This window comes from Equus asinus, chromosome 5 (genome assembly GCF_041296235.1).
Source record: "Equus asinus isolate D_3611 breed Donkey chromosome 5, EquAss-T2T_v2, whole genome shotgun sequence".
Taxonomy (NCBI): Eukaryota; Metazoa; Chordata; class Mammalia; order Perissodactyla; family Equidae; genus Equus; species Equus asinus.
The window spans coordinates 26,927,659-26,948,581 of NC_091794.1; the positions used below are offsets into that span (position 1 = coordinate 26,927,659).

The 20,923-nt window shown below is 39.8% G+C and overlaps 2 protein-coding genes across 2 annotated transcripts in view; both read right to left on the bottom strand.

The window, feature by feature from the left end:
* Positions 1-13,542, bottom strand: part of RNF168 (ring finger protein 168) — a 31,184-nt gene extending 17,642 nt beyond the window's left edge. The window contains exons 1-2 of the mRNA XM_044771366.2: positions 13,286-13,542; positions 12,582-12,951 (exon numbers count right to left, since the gene is read on the bottom strand). Coding sequence (XP_044627301.2) covers positions 12,582-12,882 — 301 coding nt within the window. The 5' untranslated portion in view covers positions 12,883-12,951; positions 13,286-13,542. The remainder of the gene's footprint in view (positions 1-12,581; positions 12,952-13,285) is intronic.
* Positions 13,543-15,845: 2,303 nt separating this feature from the next.
* SMCO1 (single-pass membrane protein with coiled-coil domains 1) lies at positions 15,846-20,379 on the bottom strand. The gene is made up of 3 exons (XM_014868107.3): positions 20,199-20,379; positions 17,296-17,445; positions 15,846-16,844 (listed from the first exon to the last, which is right to left on the bottom strand). Exons 1-3 carry the CDS (start codon positions 20,246-20,248, stop codon positions 16,400-16,402), a joined length of 645 nt encoding a protein of 214 aa, XP_014723593.1. The 5' UTR covers positions 20,249-20,379; the 3' UTR covers positions 15,846-16,399.
* Positions 20,380-20,923: the final 544 nt, after the last annotated feature.

The following is a 20,923-nucleotide window of genomic DNA, read 5'->3' on the forward strand; positions in this document are numbered from 1 at the left end:
ATTTCTCCAACCACAGACACAACAAATTAAAATCATCTTAATAGGCCTCCAACATCTTGTCACCCAGGGAAGTCCCTACAACATTTTCCATGTCTAGGAATGCTCTGTTTTTAAGTTGTGCTTGCTTATAGGAACCAAGGCAGAACAATGCCAGGTGGCCAAATGGCAGAACCAGTCCAAACCAGAAGGTCCAAGATGGCGATGGGCTTCCATGAGCAAAAAGAAATGTGTGCAAAAGGTGCCATGTGCAAGAAGGGAAGATCTGCGCATGCCCCAAAAGCCTCCCCACAAGCAATGATGTAGAGACCCCTCCCACTTCACATCCCATAAGAACTCTGCTCACCTTCCCTTGGAGAGAAGGGGGTTTTAGAGCATGAGCTCTGTCCCCTCCATTCATTGATCAACGAATAAGGTTTCTGCTCTGCTATTCCAAACCCGTTCTATTGGTGTGGGCAGCTCTGGGCAAAAGGACCCACTGTGGGCCACCAGTCCCTTGGGGCTTGGTGACAATCTAGATGCAGCAATTATTTGCTATTTCTTAAACAATTTCTAAGTGTATGAGAAATCTGAAAATATCAGTTTTGTAGACTAAAAGTGATAGTCAATTTTACACACTATTAAGACGGTGAATTTCTGCCATCTATTGGAAACAACTCTCAATGCTGCTCAGTTTTGGTTTAACGCTAAAACTTCTGTTGTAACCCACTGAAATTCAATGTTCCCACTGTACTTAATATTGCTTTCTTACGGTGAATTTTCTTCCTGCGCAGCTAGGATTCATTAAAGAAAATTTATCCTCATACTTTTTACTTTATTCTGAAGGAAAACCCAATTTAATTAAAGAACTGAATGTCCAATATTGGACCAAAAATAAAAATAAATAATAAAACCTAACTTTAACAATTAAGCGATGTACAAAATTATTCTTCCATCCCTCAACTTGACTCTGCTTGCATCATCATGGAAATAAACCATTTTCTTTTTCTAATTAAATTTGCTCACCTCTTATTTTTTTATTTTGAAAAGTTTTAAACCACATAAAAGTTGCAAAAATATTATGATGAACCCCCATTTACCTTTAATTTAGATGTGCCAAGTGTTAAATTGTCACAGTTATGTCTCTCTAGTGTGTGTGTACATTTAAATGTATATATATTTTCTGAACCATTTGAGAGTAAACTGCATAGATCGTAATCCTTCATCAAATACTTAAGCATCTACCTCCTAAGGTAATGTTCTTATCCTTATAACAACACAATAATCTAATTCAAGAAAATTAACTTTGATACAAAACTAGTTATGTAATAAAAATACAGACCATATGCAAATGTCACCAATTATCCCAATAATGTCTTTTATAACACTTTTCCTAATCCAAGATCACACACTGCATTTAGTTGCCATTCTCTTTTAATCTTTCTTAATCTAGAACAGTTCTTCAGCCTTTGCCTTCACAACAGTGACATTTTTGAAGTATGGACCATGTTTTGCAGGTCTCTCAATTTGGGTTTTTGCTTTCCCACAATTAGATTCAGATTATGCCTTATACATATCATATCAGGAGGCATATGACATCAGTTTGTTCCAATGATGATGTTAACTTTGATCATTTGATTACAGTGAACATTGGCCAGATTTCTAAACTGTATCCTTTCCACTTTTGTAATTAATAAGTAGTCTGGATACTTTGAGAGTGTATGAATCTTCTGTTCCACCACAAAATTTCAGGCAGGCATTTTGCTATCTATTAGTGATTCTTGCTTGCATCAATTATTACACTGATAATTGCAAAATGGTAAAGAAATTTAGACAGTCTAGGGTTGATTGTTCCCTTCTGTAGGATTATTTTTTGAGAAGTTCAAATGTAGAACTCAAAGACTATCTCCCTCCATCACATTAATCCATTTTCAAACACTTCATTTTTAAAAGCCATCTCACATATGCTTTCTCACAATCCTCTTGTATAAATAAAGAACGATAACACAAAAGTGAATGAGCAGGTACAAGGTTAATACATAAATACAAATTATATTTTTATGAACTACCAGTGAACAACTGAATAAAAATTTTTAAAAATTCAAAAGCCATACAATAATTAGGAATAAATTTAACAAAAGATGTGTACAGTAGTTTTCTAGGGCTGCCAGACTGAGTGGCTTAAAATAACAAACTTATTCTCAGTTCTGGAGGCTGGAAGTTCAAAATCAAGGTGTCAGCAGGACCAAGCTCCCTCTGAAACCTGTAGGGAAATCCTTCCTCACCTGTTCCTAGCTTCCAGTGGTTTGCCGGCAATCTTTGGTGTTCCTTGGCTTGTAGATGCCTCACTCCAACCCTCTTCTTTAAATGTTCTCACTGTGTGTCTTCACATCATCTTCCTTCTGTGTGTCTGTCTGTGTGTCCAAATTTCCCCTTCTTATAAAGACACCAGTCATAACAGCTTAGGGCTCACTTTCATGACCTTAACTTGATCAGCTCTGTAAAGACCCTACTTCCAAATAAGTTCACATCCTAAAGTATGAGGGGTTAGGAGTTCAACATATCTTTTTGGGGGAGACACAATTCAACACATAATAACCTGAAATACGTCTTCACTGAAAAACTACAAAACATTATTAAGAGAAATTAAAGAAGACCTAAATAAAAAGAGACATACTATTTTCATGGGTGCAAGGGTTCTATATTGTTCAGATGTCAATTATACCCAAATTGATCTAGAGTCAAATGCACCCCAATCAAATTCCTATCAGTCTTTCAGTAGATACTGACAGCTTTATTAAAATACATGGAAACAGAAAGGACCTAGAATACCCAAGCAAACAAGAAAAATAATAAAATTGGAGAACTATAATTATGTGCCTTCAAGACCTACTATAAGGCGACAGTAATCAAGACAGTGTGATTTTTAACCCTAGAATCAACAAATAGATCAATGGAATAGAACAGACCAACACTTGCAAGAAAAGCCTTTGCAACAAATGGTGCAGGAACAATTGATACCCATACAGGAAAAAATTAACCTCAACCTCTAACTCACATAATATTCAAAAATTAATTTGAAATGGGCCACAGACCTACATAAAAAAGCTAAACTATAAGCTTTCAGAAAAAAACAGAGGAATATTTTTATATTCCTATAGAGGCTAGGTAAAATTTTCTTAGAACACAGAAAGTAATAACCAAAAAAGGACAAGTTTATGAATTAGACTTCATGAAAATTAAAAATTTTAGCTCATCAAAAGGCACCATTAATAAAAAAGCCATGGACTATAAGAAAATATTTATTACATTATCTGGCAAAGTATAGGTATCCAAAATCTATAAAGATCTCCTGCAACTCAATAATACAAAGATAAACAACTCAAGGGGCAAGAGATTCAACGAGACACTTCACAATGAAAGATATACAAAAGGCCAATAAACAATAAAAAAGACTCAACACCATTAGTCACCTGGGAAATGCAAATTAAAACTATGAGACACTACTACACATCCATCAGAATAATTAAAATTAAAAAGACAGAAAACACAAAATGTTGGTGAGGATTTCTAAGTGAACTGAATGTGTCTCCTTCAAAATTTATATGCTAAACACCAGTCACAATGTGACGGTATTTGGGGGTATGGCCATGTATTTGGCCAGTATTTGGGTACGGCCTTTGGGAGGCGGAGCCCTCATGAATGGGATTAGTGCCTTAATAAGATTTAACAAGGTTTGTGGTAGATGTAATTCAGTTCATAGTAGAGTAGGGTGGGCCCTTAATCCAATTATCATCGGTCTCCTTATAAGAAAGGAAAGAGAGCCAGAGAGGAGAGGGCCAGTACAGACAGAGACACTCAGGGACAACACCACGTGACTATGGAGGCAGAGACTGGAGTTACGCAGCTGCAAGCCAAGGAACACTACAGACTGTCAGCAATACCCAGAGGCTGAGAGAAAGGCATGAACAGATTCTCCCCTGCAGCCGTCAAGAGGACAAGTCCCTGTTGCCACCTTGATTTTGGACTTCCAACCTCCAGAAGTGCGAGAAAATAAACTTGTATTATTTTAAGCCACCTAGTTTGTGGTACTTTCTTATGGCAACCCAACGACACTAACAGAATTCCATTTATATGAAGTTCTAGAACAGGCAAAACTCATCTATGGTAGAAAAAAATAAAAAAAAGTGGTTGACTTTTGGGGGGTAGGGGTAGAGATTAATTGGAAGGGACAGGAGGGTACACTCAGGATGATGATAATGTTCCGTTTTTCTACAAGCGTTTGTGTTACAAAGGATTACACATTTTTGAACAGAGAAGGTATAATTAGGATTGGTGCATTTCATTATATGTAAATTTCACATTAAAAGAAAAAGGTTATAAGCTAATATTGATCTCTCTATATATACTTACATATTTAAGGGAAAGTGAAATAACTGAAAAAATAAGATTGATGGATAGACAGATGAAAAGATATAAGACATAGCTAGAACAGTAAGATGCTAAAATTTTCCATAAAATGCTGAAAAAAAATAAGTATACTATCAAAATTGCTAGAAAAGAAAGAGAGAAACCAACTGTTGGCACGGGTGTGGTGCAACTACAACTCTCATCCACTACTGGCAGGAGTGTAAATTGGTAAAACGACTTTGGAAAACTGCTTGGCAGTTATCTCCTAAGGCCTACCCTACCAGTAACATGCCCCAAGGGGTGGTCTTAGGTGCTACTAAATATTCAAATTCAGAAAACAACCAGAGAGGGCCAGCCCTGGTGGCCTAGTGGTTAAGTTTGGTGCACTCTGCTTTGACAGCCAGGGTTCAGTTCCCAGGGTGGACCTACACTACTTGTCTGTCAGTGGCCATGCTGTGACGGTGGCTCACATACAAAAAAAAAAAAAAAAAGAAAAAAAAAAGAGGAAGATTGGCAACAGACGTTAGCTCAGGGCAAATCTTCCTCACCAAAAAATTAAATAAATAAATAAAATAAAATGACCAGAGAGCCACATTTGGCATCAATCTAACAGCATGAAAGCAAAGAAGCCAGGTAATCCTTGCTCCTCAGAAGCCAACATCTCTTGTATCAACTATACAGGCACAAGGTTCCCCACAAGGAACAAGCTCAGTTACAATGGTCACTACATCCAGAGAAGCACAAAGCATAGTATCCCAGCCAATATTTATAATTCCTCCCAAGAGAGAGGCAACTTTTCAATTGGGATCATTTTTACCTTAAGCAATGTCACCTACTAACATCATTGACATTCTAACCCTCATTAGGTTTTTGGGAGAACAAAGCTAGAGATTTAATCAAAGGTCAGATTCTCATGTAACACAGGAAAGGATTTAACTCTTTATCCACATTCTATGACCTCAAAATTCCACTCGTAGATCTATGAACATATCCAACAGAAATGTAGACATATGTTCACCAAAATACAAGTATAAAAATGTTTACAGGGGCCCAGGTCAAGGAGAGTGGCCACACACTCTGCTTCGGCAGCTCAGGTTCCCAAGTTCAGATCTCAGACATGGACCTACTCAACTTACCAGTTACGCTGTGGAGGTGTCCCACGTACAAAAAAATAGAGGAAGACTGGCTCGGATGTTAGCTCAGAGCTAATCTTTCTCAAGCAAAAAAAGAGGAGGATTGGCAGTGGATGTTAGCTCAGGGCAATCTTCTTCAGCAAAAAAAAAAGGTTCACAGTAGGGGTCAGCCCAGTGATGTAGTGGTTAAGTCTGCGTGCTCTGCTTTGGCAGCCCGGGGTTCATGGGTTTTGATCCCGGGTGCAGACCTACACACCACTCACCAAGCCACACTGTGGCAGCACCCCACATACAAAATAGAGGAAAATGTTAGCTCAGGGACTATTTTCCTCAAGCAAAAAGCGGAAGATTGGCAAGAGATGTTAGCTCAGGGACAATCTCCCTCACCAAAAAAAAAAAAAAAAAAAAAGGTTCACAGTAGCACTAGTCATAACAGCTAAAACTGCCCAGTATCAATGGAAATAGAATTTTTCATTGCTTTCACTATTTAATATCCATAGAACATAGGACTATATAGCAATGAAAACAAAGAAACAGCAGCCACACATATCACAGATAATCACCAATATAATGGGGAGCTAAAGCAGCCAGACACAAGAGTCCAAGATTCCACTTTTTAAAAAGGTTCAGAAACAGGCAAAAGTGATTTACGGTGTTACAGGTCAGGACAGTAGTTACAGGAATGGTGAGTAAATAGAGACGGGAAGGGAGCCACAAGGAGGACTCATGAATTCTGGTAAAGTTCTGGGTCTTAACAGGAATGGTGGTTACACAGACATGTTCACTTTGAAAATTCGTCAAATGGCAGACTTATGATCTGTGCACTTTTAATAAAATTTACATTAAAAACAAAGTGAGGAGGATCACCTTGCTGGATGGTAGAGTGAAGAGATCTACAGACCTGTTCTTCAACACAACCATAAGTGGAGAAAAGCATAAAAAACTGGTCATATAAAGCCCCTGGAAATTGTCGTAAGAGCATACAGCAAACGAAGAAATATTTCCCCCCAAATCTACTAAATCTCAGTAAGAAAACTGAGACTCTGTGGCATTTGAGCCACGACCTGCTCCCCTCCACCCAGCTCAACAAGAGGGAAGCTCCACTCCAAGTGGGTGTGGCCAAGACAGGGTCCGTCTCCCCATCTCCCGGACAAGGGCATAAGCATCCCTCTGGGAGGAGCAGACTACCCGCATTTCTCATCCCCTCCAGCTCAGTGCTGCAGAGGCTGAATTCCAGGTGAGTGGAGCTGAGAGACTGGGGGCTCCCTTCCTCTATCCACTGCCCGTTCACAGGATAAAGTTATACTCTGAGCACAGCAGGCAGAGAATACTGGGACTCCACGGCCCTCATCACAGCTCACTCACAGGGCGAAGGTTCTAGGAGAGGCAATCCAAGAACACCAGAGGCTTCCATGCCTGCCCACTGGCCTGTTCACAAAGAGAGAAGTAAGCTATTGTCTCTGCCTCCAGCTCCAGAGCAGTGGCTCAGAGATTTTGCCCAGGGGCAGAGACAGGCCATAAGAACTGAGAGCTCCAAAAATCACCCTCAAAGAAACTGACTTTATTTGGAACAGAATACGGGGAAGTTCAAGCAGAAAGGCACTCATGAAAACAATGGCAATTTTAGTGGTAAGCAAAAGAGGATGGTGGAAGATGTCAGCAAAACGGCAGAGCAGGCAGCTACAAGCCCTCATTCTTCCACAGAAACATCAAAAAACAAGCAGAAACTATCAGAGCTAAGATTGTCAGACCACTGGAAAACAATCAAAGGTGTAGTGCAACCAAGAAAACGGTGAGTCAAGAAAACGGTAACTTCAAAATAATAGGAAAGTTTTGTGATTTTTTTTTTAAACATTTTATTTTTTTCCTTTTTCTCCCCAAAGCCCCCCAGTACATAGTTGTATATTCTTCGTTGTGGGTCCTTCTAGTTGTGGCATGTGGGACGCTGCCTCAGCGTGGTTTGATGAGCAGTGCCATGTCCGCGCCCAGGATTCGAACCAACGAAACACTGGGCTGCCTACAGCGGAGTGGGCGAACTTAACCACTTGGCCACGGGGCCAGCCCCATGTTTTGTGACATTTTTATTCATTCTTGCCCCACCTACTCCTCAGCATAGTGGGCAGTCTCGAAGAGGGAAACCCACATTCTCTGAGTAGGACACTGGCCCTGGTTCTGGAGGGAGAAGGGCAGACTTTATTTATAAATTATTGTGTATGTCTATTTTAACCTGTCCGAGCTTGTGAAGGACTGACACAAGGCACTCATCTGTTTCACCTGAGAACCTAGGCCAGAAAAGCAGTGGATGTTGCTCGAAAATACTGCAAGCTAAGTAAACAACCCACAGAAGTTTGTTCAAAAGATTATAGTTAAAACACACATCCCTCTAAAATCAGGAACAAGACAAGGATGTCTACTCTCACCACTTTCATTCAATGTAGTAATGGAAGTCCTAGCCAGAGCAATTAGGAAAGAAAAAGAAATAAAAGGCATCCAAATCAGAAAGGAAGAAGTAAAACTGTCACTACTTGCAGATGACATATTATATATAGGAAACGCTCAAGACTCCACCAAAAAACTGTTAGAACTAACAAATAAATTCAGTAAAGTTGTGGGACACAAAATCAATATACAGAAAGCAGCTGCATTTCTATACACTAATAACAAACTATCAGAAAGAGAAATTAACAATCCTATTTACAATTATATCCAAAAGAATAAAATACCTAGGAATAAACTTAACTAAAGAGGTGAAAGACCTACACATTAAAAACTATAAGATACTGATGAAAGAAACTGAAGACACAAATAAATGGAAAGATACTCTGTGCTCATGGATTGGAAGAATTAAGATTGTTAAAATGTCTGTACTACCCAAAGCAATCTACAGATTCAATGCAATCCCTATCAAAATTCTAAAACATATACCAGACTGCCTAAGGCCCAGGAGCAAAAGCTGAGGAGTTTCTTTGGGAACTTAGCACATTCAAAAGCACTCATACAAGAAATTTAGAAGGCTATACACATACTCAGGGTGAGACATATGCTCAGAAAACACCGAGAAGACCCTCAGCTTTCACCCTGCTGATCCATAGACGCAGTGCAAGCCCGGATAAATGGCAAGGACAGCCTCGGCACTGAGCCAATCTGCCAAGACAGAAAGGTGCTCTTTTGTCTTGTTTCTCTTTGTCGTTTGTTTTTCAGCTTCTGGCATTCAAGGAAATCTGTCAAAACACTAGCTGGAACACAAGCTAAGGCACAGAGACTTCAGCAACCATACGCAACATGGAAAAGTCTTTGAAAAAAAAAACAGTTTGGGAAAGTCAGTAAACAAATGGACTACTACAACCTTCAACAATCAAAAAAATGGTAAACCCTGGGCAAAGGAAGAATTTGATTTCCAGGGGCCGGCCCTGTGGCTGAGTGGTTAAGTTAACGTGCTCTGCTTCAGCAGCCTGGGGTTTTGCCAGTTCAGATCCAGGGCGCAGACATGCCACCACTCGTCAGGCCATGCTGAGGTGGCATCCCACACAGCACAACCAGAGGCACTCAGAACCAGAATATACAACTGGGTACTAGGGGGCTTTGGGGAGAAGAAGGAGGAAAAACAAAAAAAGACTGGCAACAGTTGTCAGCTAAGGTGCAAATCTTAAAAAAAAAAAAAAAAAAAAAGAATTTGATTTCCAGAGTTACCACATTATAATATTCAAATATTCAGTTTTCTCCAAAAAAAAAAAAATCACAAGGCATACAAAGACACAAGAAAGTATGGACAATTCAAAGGAACACAATAAATTAACAGAAATCATCCCTGAGGAAGTCCAGACATCAGACTTTACCAGACAAAAACTTTAAAACAACTATCTTATCAACAAATGGAACTGGGAAAACTGGATATTCACATGTGAAAGAATGAAGTTGGACCTTTACCTTATACCACGTACAAAAATTAACTCAAAATGGATTAAAAACGAAAACCTAAGACCTAAAATTATAAAGCTCCTAGAAGAAAACAAGGAAAAAGCTCCATGACATTCGATTTAGCAATGATTTCTTGGATATGACACCAAAAGCACAGGTAACTAAAGTAAAAATAGACAAATGGGACTACATCAAACTTAAAAACTTCTGTGCAAAGAGAACAATCAATAGAGTGAAATGGCAGCCTATAGAATGGGAGAAAATATTTGTAAATCCTATCCGATAAGGAGTTAATATCCAGAATATATAAAGAACACCAACAACTCATAACAACAACAAGATAACCTGATTAAAAAATGAGCAAAGGGGGCCAGCCCCAGTGGCCTAGTGGTTAAGTTTGGTGCACTCCACTTCAGTGGCCCAGGTTCAGTTCCCAGGTGTGGACCTACACCACACATGTTAGTGGCCATGCTGTGGTAGCAGCTCACATACAAAAACAGGAAAATTGGCAACAGATGTTGGCTCAGGCAAATCTTCCTCAGCAAAAAAAGGGAACAAAGGACCTGAATAGACATTTCTCCAAAGAAAACATAGGAATGGCCAATAAGCTCATGAAAAGATGCTCAATATCATTAGTTATTAGGGAAATGCAAATCAAAACCACAATGAGATAGCATGTTGTTCCCATTAGTATTGCTCTATCAAAAACCAAAAAGACAAAAAGTAACAAGTGCTGACAAGGAAGCAGAAAAATTGGAACCCTTGTGCACTGCTGGTGGGAATGTAAAATGGTGCAGCTGCGATGGGAAAGAGTATGGCAGGTCCTCAAAAAATTAAACATGGAATTACCATATGATCCAGCAATTCCTTTCTGGGTATATACCCAAAAGAATTGAAAGCAGAGACTCAGATACTTGTACACCAATGTTCATAGCAGCATTATACACAATAGCCAAAAGGTGGAAGTAACCCAAGTGTCCATCAACAGATGAAAGGATAAACAAATTGTGGTAAATACATACAATGGACTATTATTCAGCGATAAAAAGGAATGAAATTCTGACACATGGTACAACATGGATGAACCCTGAAGACATTATGCCAAGTGAAATAAGCCAGACACAAAAGGACAAACACCTACAATGATTCCATTTATATAAGGAACCTAAAGTAGTCACATTCATAGAGACAGGAAGTAGAATAATGGCTGCCAAAGACTGGAGGGAGATGGAATTGGGGAGTTATTATTTAACGGGCATGGAGTTTCAGTTTCGGAAAATGAAAAGGTCGGGAGATGGATGGTGGTGATGGTCGCACGCCAATGTGAATATACTTAACGCCACTGAACTGTACTTAAACATGGTTGAAATGATAAATTAGGTTATGCATACTTTGCCACAAAAAAACCCAAACCACACTAAGATACCACTTCACATCTAGGAGGATGGCTATTAAACAACACAAAAACCCCGGAAAATAACAAGTGTGGAGAAACTGGAACCATTCTACACTGCTAGTGGGCATGTAAAATGGTGCAGCCCTGTGGAAAACTTTGGCAGTTCCTCAAAAAGCTAAACATGGAACTACCATATGATTCAGCAATTCGACTCCTAGCTATATACAGAAAAGAAGTGAAAATGTATTCAAACAAATACTTGTACATGACTGTTGATATCAGTATTATTCAAATAGCCAAAAGGCGACAATTCAAATGTCCATCAATGGATGATGATCTAACAAAATAGATCCACAAAACAGAATATCATTCAGGTCTAGAAAGGAATGAAATATTGATACACGCTACAACGTTATGTTAAGTGAAAGAAGCCAGACAGAAAAGATCACATATTGCATGAATGCACTTACATGAAATATCTAGAACAAGCAAATTCATAGAGACAGAAAATAGATTAGAAATCCCGGGAGAGAGGGGAGAAGAAGGGGGAGTCACTGCTTAATCGTTAAAGAATTTTTCTGGGGTGATGAAAAACTTTGGAAACAGATAATGGTGATGGTTGCACAACACTGTGAATGAAATTAATGCCACTGAATTGTAAAAATTGCAAATTTTAAGTTATATATATTTCACCACAATTTTGAAAAAAATACTGTAAAATAAAACCACTGAACTGTACCCTTTAAATGGATCAACTATATGTGAATATCTCAATAAAGTGGTTTTCATAAAAGATAAGTTCTGTTAAAAATATGATTATCCTGTAACTCTCCTGGTCAGAAATCAGAACTTAGGGTTACAAACAGAAGCTGACCACCGATCACTGAAGTGTCATGAGGCATCTACTGTCAAAAAAAAAAATCATTTTAAGCCCCATGTAGATACTCAATCTTCAGATCCAGAGATGTTTACATTTCTGGATTAAAATCAGTGTACTTATGGAAAATAAAGGCAAGTTTGAAATTGAAACAAAATAAAATAAAAATGGCAATTTTTGTTACATATTTTACCATAATAAAAATAATTCCCAAAAAAGGGGCAAGTACACCAGAGCACAGGTACCACATTCAAAGCCTAGACAAGAAACACTGCATGGTTTATTGAGGTTTATTGATCACACAAGTGATCAAGCTGCTAGAGTCAGGCATTCAGTTTGGGGGATTACTAAATAGCTACTGAGTCTACACTGGAGGGCTCTGAATAAAAATACTGAACTAGATGGAACTGGGAATAGAAAGCTGTTTTAGGCTCACTGCATGCTTAAGAATTAAATGAATGGAGATGTGTAAGTAAGTTAGAGAAAGCAAATGAAAACGCAAGAAATACTAACACAAGAATCCAGTGGTTTCCTTACTTTTGCTGTTGCTGTACTAGGATTATTGCTCATCTGTGAATACTTAATATAACTTTTCAAATAACTGAAGGCTCTAGGGGGGCAATTCTTATTTTTATCTCTTTCCATTTTTAACCCAACAAACACCAAGTGAACACAGGCTGGGTATTATAACAATGAACAAATCTTGCCATTGACCTTAATCATCATTTTGGGGCCCATAAAACCCAAAACCCCATGAATAATTTAGACAAATACTAGTCGGGCTTTCTTTTTGTAACCTTTTTTAAAGAAGTGGGTATTCACTTTTCAAAGGATTTTTTTTTAGCCGATAATCAGGCTAGACTTTACTCACCGATTTCCTCTGATTCTTGCCCAGAGGCTCTCAGTTTGCATTCCTTTGGATAGTGTTTTTGAATTATCTCCCACAGTTCCATGTTGATCAGAGAATTTCTTCGGGTATGGTACCGGGTCCACGAAGAGACCCGGCGGCGACAGAAGGGACAGCATAAACTTGCCTTTTCGACAGTTGATTGGAAGCATGGATTACAGAGCGTGTGGTTACAAGGGAGTGTTACGGGCTCAATCAGGATTTCCACACAGATCGGGCACTGGCATTCCGACAAGGAAGGGATGGCGTCTTTGGGTCCAGCCATTTTAATATGCTAATAAGGCAGATCCAACATCAACACCCGAAAAGAGAAACAATCCTATTTCCGGACCATCTACAGAGAAAGCGAATTAACAGTTCGTGCTTAAATATTATGCCCAGCAGCATGCCAGAATTCGCAGATTGGGCGCATCAAACAGGACTTGAGGCAAAAGGCGCTCTGCGGGCCAGGTAAACAGTACTCCCTGGAAGGCGGTCTATCAGTCCAGGTTCAAGACAAAGTCGGATAAGAAAATAAACGAACGTTTCTGCCGGGAGACCTTAGCTGCTCCGAGGTATTTACATAACCATTGCGGCAGAGCGGACTGGGGGCTCCAGCGCTCGGTCGTGGCGGGAGCTACGCGCCAAGCTCCCCTCCTCCCTCTTACCAGGTGAGGATGCTCCCTTACCTCCGGGCAGCCAAGCCCGAGGCCGCCGCTCCGGGAAGAACGCTGCTTCCGCCCGGAACCCGGGCTCCGCGGGAGCAGGAGTTCCGTTTTACCGTTGCAGTGCGGAAAGTGCGGGGGGCCACGAGTTCCAGCTTTCCGGCGCCTCGCTCGGTCTGCGGGCGCTCTGCGCCCCCTACGCCCTTCGGTCAGCCGAAAAGCTTAGGCGCAGCAGCGGTGCCGCAGCGACCCGACAACTTCTATTGACGTCACAACTGCCCGCCAAAACAGCCCCTCCCACCCATAGAACCGCCAGAAGTGCGGTGGGTGGGACTTCCGGCGGCTGTGCGCACCGCCCCCGGCCCCCGGCAGGGCTCTGTCCCCGTGTCGTAGCCCCGCCTGCTTTCCGTTTGGGTGGCGTCGGACTTTCCCCTGCGCCTGCTGTTCGAGGAGGCTGTGGAAACGTCGGAGCGTCGCGAGAATGGTTACTGGCGAGAAACGGGAAACCTGAAAACAAAAAGCCCGAACAGTGATTTTTGAAATTCTTACCTCAGTATTCGTCACACCACCTTTCTGTTTCTGTTAATGTGTAACTAAGACCCTTAGGTCGCTTTCCAAAGTTCTTAGAAGAGCATCTCTGAGGTTGATCTCCCAGAAGGGTTGTGGTCGCAGAGTCCGCAAACTTGCAGTAATTTAACGGGCACTTAGGCTTCCTTCTATAGCCCGGACCCTTCCTAAGTCTCCGGCCCGGAGATAGATTATATTAGGTTGCCTCCCCTCCTAAGGAGTTGGGAAACAAGCTGCAGGGCTGCGTCGAACCTGGAGCTCAGCCGTCATGTGCCTCATTTATAATGTACTACTTTACTATGAAATTGCAATCTAGACAATGAAGATTACAAAGGAGGTCCAAAAAAAAAAGTTTAACATTTTATGCATTTTGAAATGTTTTTACACTTTGATATTAAGTTCTTGTACTGACAACTCATCCTAGTGAATTGAGTTCTATGAAAAAAGTACTTTCTGGATAGAAAAATGACAAAGATTAGACACTGTGATCCTTAGTGCTTAAGAACCAACTCTCAGAGAGACGGAAAGTAAAATGGTGGTTGCCAGGGGCTGGGAGAGTTATGTTTTAATGGGTATAGAGTCTCAGTTTTACAAATTCTGGAGATAGTTGGTGGTGATGGTTGCACAACATTGTGAATGTATTTAATACTACTGAACTGTACACTTGAAAATGGTCAGGATGGCATATTTTATATTATGTGTATTTTATCACAATAATAAAAAAAGAACTTGGCCTGAGTTTTTTGAGGAAATTAACTGTGGCAGAAGAGAAAAGAAAATCACTGTGCATGAGAATAGCGTTTAAGGTCTTTTGGGTTTGCTGAGGGCTTTCAGGTTGAGGAGATGAGTGGTTTCCAGATAGAGCCTAACCAAAGAGGTGTGGGTTCTTGGTAGAGAGCTTTGTTTTGTTTAAGGTGGGTTCAGTAACCTTTGGTTGTCATCCAGTTGTCCACAGCATCCATCCCTTAACCTGGATTTCCAGGCTCTGTAATATGGTCCCAACCTGCTTTTCTCACAGAATCTCCCATTATTCTTTTAAATATTCAACTGTGGTCTGTTTGCTGTCATTTTGTGCTTTCAGGCCATTGCTTTCTCAATTCATCCTAAATGAGTTGTTTTGTGGCTTTGTCTCCTTCAAGGATGAATTCAACGCACTTCTCCCAGAAATATTTCTCTATCACACAGTGATACCCCTCTTCTGAACTCACTCAAGAATAAATGGCCTAGTGATAGTGGTTTTTATTGTAATCTTATTTAACTCTTGCATTTTGATTTCCATTTTCAGGTACTTGTGTCATGTGTAATAGATAGATTTTATATGCTTCCTCAGATTTCCTTGGCCTCATTTACTTTCTAGACCAACAGTCCCTGGGTCTGCTTGGAGCTAACCAGTTGCATTCCTGGAATCTCTGGCTCCTCCTGCCATGTCTTGGTTCCTGTGAAACACTGCACAGAACAATCCCGGCTCTGACTTCCCAGTGGCTCCTGGGAGGGCTTAGATGATGCATCCTGGAAGTATGGGTGGTCACTCCCCATGGAGCAAACTTTGGCCAATTGAAAACAATAGACTGAGTGGACCTGACATAGAAATTTTTCCTTCTTCCTTACAAGGCATGGTTTCTCCAAACAGTGTGTGTGGAGAAGTACCAGACTGAGTGTGTGTTTCTGCCAAGAAACCTGCTGTGTCTCTCGAGGTTCATTTTCAAGGAGGGGCCAGCAAGGTAACACATCACCTTGTGTTACTTATACTTCTCTACCTTCTGTCCTTCCAGAGTGTTACTTATTATGGCTGTCTTGAATTTGTACCTCCCAAATAAAGCCATCAACACTTAACCTTTACCAGGAGTACAGGGTCCACATTTTTAAATGTTTCTGTTATTCACAGCACCTGGCACATGGCATTTAGTGTTCAATAAATATTATAAAATATATGGTCAATGTGTGTGAATTCCCTTTCTAGTATAAATAACTGTGGTACTCTACTAGAGAGAAAAAGTACATCAACACACAATATATATTAGGTGTTCCATCGTTGTTGTTTTTTTTTTTTTTTGTCTTTTAATAGGTAGAACATTCACATGGTTCAAAATTCAAAATGTACAAGACAAATTAACAGTGAAAAGACTGCCTCCTATCTTTGACCCCTAGCCTCTTAGTTTTCTTGCCTAAGACAACCAATGTTATCACTTCCTTATGTATCCCTCCAGAAGAAGTTTATGAAGTTTACGGTTATAATAGCTTATATATGTGTATGTGTGTCTGTGTGTATATATATATATACACACACATACATATTTGGTTTTGCCCTTTTTTCCACTTTATATTGGAAATAAGTATTTTAAAACAACGCATCTTGGTGATAACTCCATATACAGTAACACAAAGAGCTTCTTCATTCTCTTATATGGCTACATAGAAAATATCCATTGTATCCATATATCATAATTTCTTTAACACTCCTCTCACTTTTGTTACAAAAATAAGACTGTAACAAAATTGTACTTAGATATTTTTTTCCCATTTGCAAGATAAATTACTAGAACTGGAATCGCTAGGTCATAGAGTAACAAGTTAGTTTTTGACTGATGGTATCAATTCTTTTAGAGATGACTTTTGCTCTGCAGGGGCCTTCACTGCTTTTCCCTTCTCAGTGACCTGAACAGCCCTCAGCAAGGCATCCTGCAGAGCTTGGTTATTTACCATGTTAGTGATCATGAAATTGACATCCCTGATGTACATCTGCCTCACTTTAGAAGTGTAGTGTTCTGCCTTGTTACCATGTGCAATAAAGAAGGTACACAGTGCTGTGATATCTTCTTCCTGCAGCCCAGACTCCTCCAGGACAGACTCCCAGACGATTCTAATGCGCTTGTTCTTAACTTTTCGTCTAAGGACAGAGGCTAAGGTGGGAAGACCTCTCACCAGATCTGGCAGCTTCTCAAGCACACGAGTGTGCAAACAGATGAGTACTTCAATGACATAGCTGTATAAAATATTCAATTCCATTGAAGTGAACCTACAAAAATGGAGAGAGCTTCTTAAGCAGTTGAAGTCTTTATGTACAAATATAAAATAAATTCTATTAGGATAACTCAGAGAAATGCAAACCCACTAGGAGAACCAGCTGCTGTATTTTAGAAAATACTTTAGAAATAGGACCTGCTACCTGGACACCTTAGTTCTCTGGCCACCCATACTATAAGTTTCTCAATGGCAGAGGAGTTATATTATTCATCTCTATGTTAGTAAGACTTGGCAAGCAAGAGACTCTGTGATGAGATGAGTAGCATAATGTCTGGCATATAAACAGGTGCTCAAATTAATCTTTTTTGAATGAATGAAGCTAAGAAAATGTGATTTCTTCACAAGCCATTGTTGGAACCATATTAAGAAATTCAATTTTAGAATGACCACTGCAAGCTCTCACAAAGCCACAAAACTCCACTGATTTCTCATTGGATACTCACCTGAGTGCCAGAACTGCTGTCCACAGCTCATCTTGGGCTGCCTGGCTTGCCAACGTTTTGCTATGATGTTCAAATTTCTGTGTCAGATTATCCTTGGTGAAGTCCAGTTCTTTGAACTGTGCTTCTAAAGCTTGGAGTTTGTGGTCTACTCTATAGGATAAAAAAATCAAGGGTTAGTTTAGATCAGGGGACAAAGCTAAAGTTTTTGCCTTAAGATAAGACTAATACATTGCTTACAACTACTACCAAATTTGGATTGCTATTCAAATTTAAGTTATAGGGGCTGGCCCCGTGGCCGAGCGGTTGAGTTCGCGCGCTCCGCTGCAGGCAGCCCAGTGTTTCGTTGGTTCGAATCCTGGGTGCGGACATGGCACTGCTCATCAGACCACACTGAGGCAGCGTCCCACATACCACAACTAGAAGGACCCACAACGAAGAATAGACAACTGTGTACCGGGGGGCTTTGGGGAGAAAAAGGAAAAAATAAAATCTAAAAAAAAAAAACAAAAAAACAAATTTAAGTTATGAACAGATGTTCCCATTTGCCATTCTCTCTAGCCATCATCCTAGTTCTTGCATTCTTTATATTGCCAACTTTTGAATTCTCTAATTACTTGAATTATCTGCCATGTCTTGTCTTTGTATTGTACTTTATACTTTAAAAAGTGTTTTCTACTAGCATTACTTTGATTCTTGCAACAACAATAAGAAGTGAAGCAGTCATTTTTACTATTTCACAGATAAAGAAATTGAGTCTCAACAAGATTGAGATCTAATGTCATACAGCTAGCTAGTGCTGGGACCAGTATTTGATAACTTGGCTTTCTCTACCCTATTCTGGCTGTCCAAATTCTATCCTTCCTTCAAGGATAAGCTCAAATTCCACTGCCTGCTTAAATGCTCCAGCCTGCCTACCTAGAAATCTCCTACTCACCCACTTCATTTTCACAGGGTCTGCCTCTACCACCTGTCACTCCTCACCTCCTGGTTTATTTTTAGAGTTAGCTTTTCATGAATAAATTGTAAGTTTTTGGAGGGAGGGGATCAGATACTATTTCTTAGACATCTTTATACCTGTCCCCTAATACCTAGCAGAGGCCTTACACAGAAGTAATAAAATGTGGGCCGTATGATTGACATCTATGATATGAATGAAATGCTGAGCTGTGTAACCCAACATGGGGATTTGAGTAGCTCCACACAGCCCTAATCATCAGAGGGCGCTGTGGCACTGGAATTATGTCTAACAAACCACAAAGAACTGGAACAACACCACAACTCACTTGCCTGAAGCCACCCACATTGTCTTTCATAAAGGTACACAAACACACATACCACTTCCCTCAGGTTCTATGTCCCCAGCGACTTGAACACTGTTGTGTTTGCCCAGGTTCTATCTTTGACCATCTTCTCTTCTTGGTCCTCACTTTCTCCCAAGGCTAATTCAGCTTCAGGTACCACCTCTTTCCCAAGCTCTAGACCTATATGTGGACTATGTTTTGTACATCCCCACCTGGATGAGAAGTCAAACTCAACTGTCCTCACTGAACCTGCTATCCCCCCGACTCCCTATCCAGACGTTACTACAGTGGAATTTTCTCACCGCTTTGGATTCTATTTACACATGGATAAGGCTCAATATGAAATGTGTGTTTCGGAGGAGCAAAAGCCTACATGACCTAATATGTTGGCAATCTCTGTCTACACATCAAAATTATGTTATCTGGCATACTGTTTGTATTAACTTTTAGATCTTTAAGACTATATTGCCTATAGGTCATCTCTAGCTTGTCAATCAGTATAAAAGTTTACAACTGCGGCAGTTCTTTGGCATCTTCTCTCCAAAAGGTTTTCCCAGACCATTCCAAATAAATCCTAACCAACATGTCTGCAAATCTGAGTCTGTCTTCTACTACAATTCCCAAGCTCATTTAACGACATCACCATAACGATATCAATTGCTTGAACTAGAAATCTCAGAATAATTCTCACGTTTTTTCTTTTCTTCCTCCCCATTAATGTCTCTAATCTATCCCCTCCTCTCCCTCTCCACTAAACCAATTAATCACCATCTTTCTCCTGGACCTAGGATTACAGTAGCCTAACTGCTTTAAATTTCTGCCACTTCCAATCCATCCTTCAGAAATATGCTTCTAAAACACAGTTCTGATCAAGCAGCTCAACTGCTTTTCTACCTTTTATGCCACCCTGACTTGCTCAGTGATGTCATTAGAGCCAAGTTGGATCTCCTCAAGGAAACATAAAGCTCTTTACCCTTTGCACCCATCTTCTGCCATTCCTCTCACATCCTAATCACCAATTATGTGAGACATCTAGCTGCTGACTGAGTATAGTACGCCATTCCAAGCTTCTGTGGCTTATATGTACTGTTTCCTCAGCCTAGAATTCTTTCTCATATTTTTCTTTCTCATAAACTGCTACTCTCACTTTAACATCCAGCTTACATGTCTCTCTATGAAGGGTTCCTTTTCCTGGTATCAAAGGCAAAATTAATTGACCCTCTCTTCATGTTCTCATAGCCCTTTAGGAACATCACAATTATAAGGTCAATCACATTAAATTGTCAGAATTTTTGAAAACTTCTGTTATCCCTACAGGCCGTGGACTCCTTGAGGGCAGAAACCACATTTTACTTATTTTTGTATACCTACCATATAGCCCATGCATTATTGGAATGGAATTATAGCACCTGGGAGTAGATTTTTCTTTATTATTAATTTACGTATTTTTTAAACCTGGAAGACTTAAGACGCTTTAACAGAGACAGAATTCTAACTAGCATATTTGTAGTTCTTTGCCTATTTTTATTCTTCATTCTTCTCTTACCCATCTTCCCAGAAAAACAGACCTATTCTTGCTCCCTCCCTGTAGCCCTTAGCAACCTTTTCATTGCCTCCTTTAAGGATATCAGGGTTGTGGTTTCATTGTTCATCTTCTTAAGGCAAAGGAAGGGAAACAAAACAAGCAAAACAAAAAGCCCAATAGAGGTTTGAATCCAGAGTTTTCTGCTGTCTTCCACTCAGCAACAGGCAGCAGCAGCATGAGTATTCGATCTAAATTTTGCCTGAAAGGTCACTCAGTACAAGGAGCTTTTAATAGCTTGTACATCCAAATATAGTTTCAAAGAACTGATCGTGTGAACACAGGTGTCCTGGAATGCACTGTAATATGTGCCTTTGAAAAATGAGCCATAGTACATCAACATAGCACAACAACAAGGTGTCATTGTGGCTTTATGTATATTCTGCTACATGTATATACAGATATACAAATGTATACATATACTTGGATTAAATTTAAAGGAAATATTAGTCTCAAATTTTAACAGCTTAATTATTCAATTATAATCTAAATTAGGTTTAGAGAGAGCTCCAGACTTTTACGACGTATTATATCAATGCTGAAAATCTAACCATCCTTAGAAGCTAATAAATATTTATTGAGAGCTTCTAGTATCAGCTATGGTATTGGAAATAAGAGCAGATGTAAAACGGGATTCCTGAATTCAAGGAGTTTAAACTCTAACTGGGGAGATAGGACATATAGTTAAAAAGAAAACATATACAAAACATTGTGTGCTAAATAGGTGCTACATGACCATAAAATT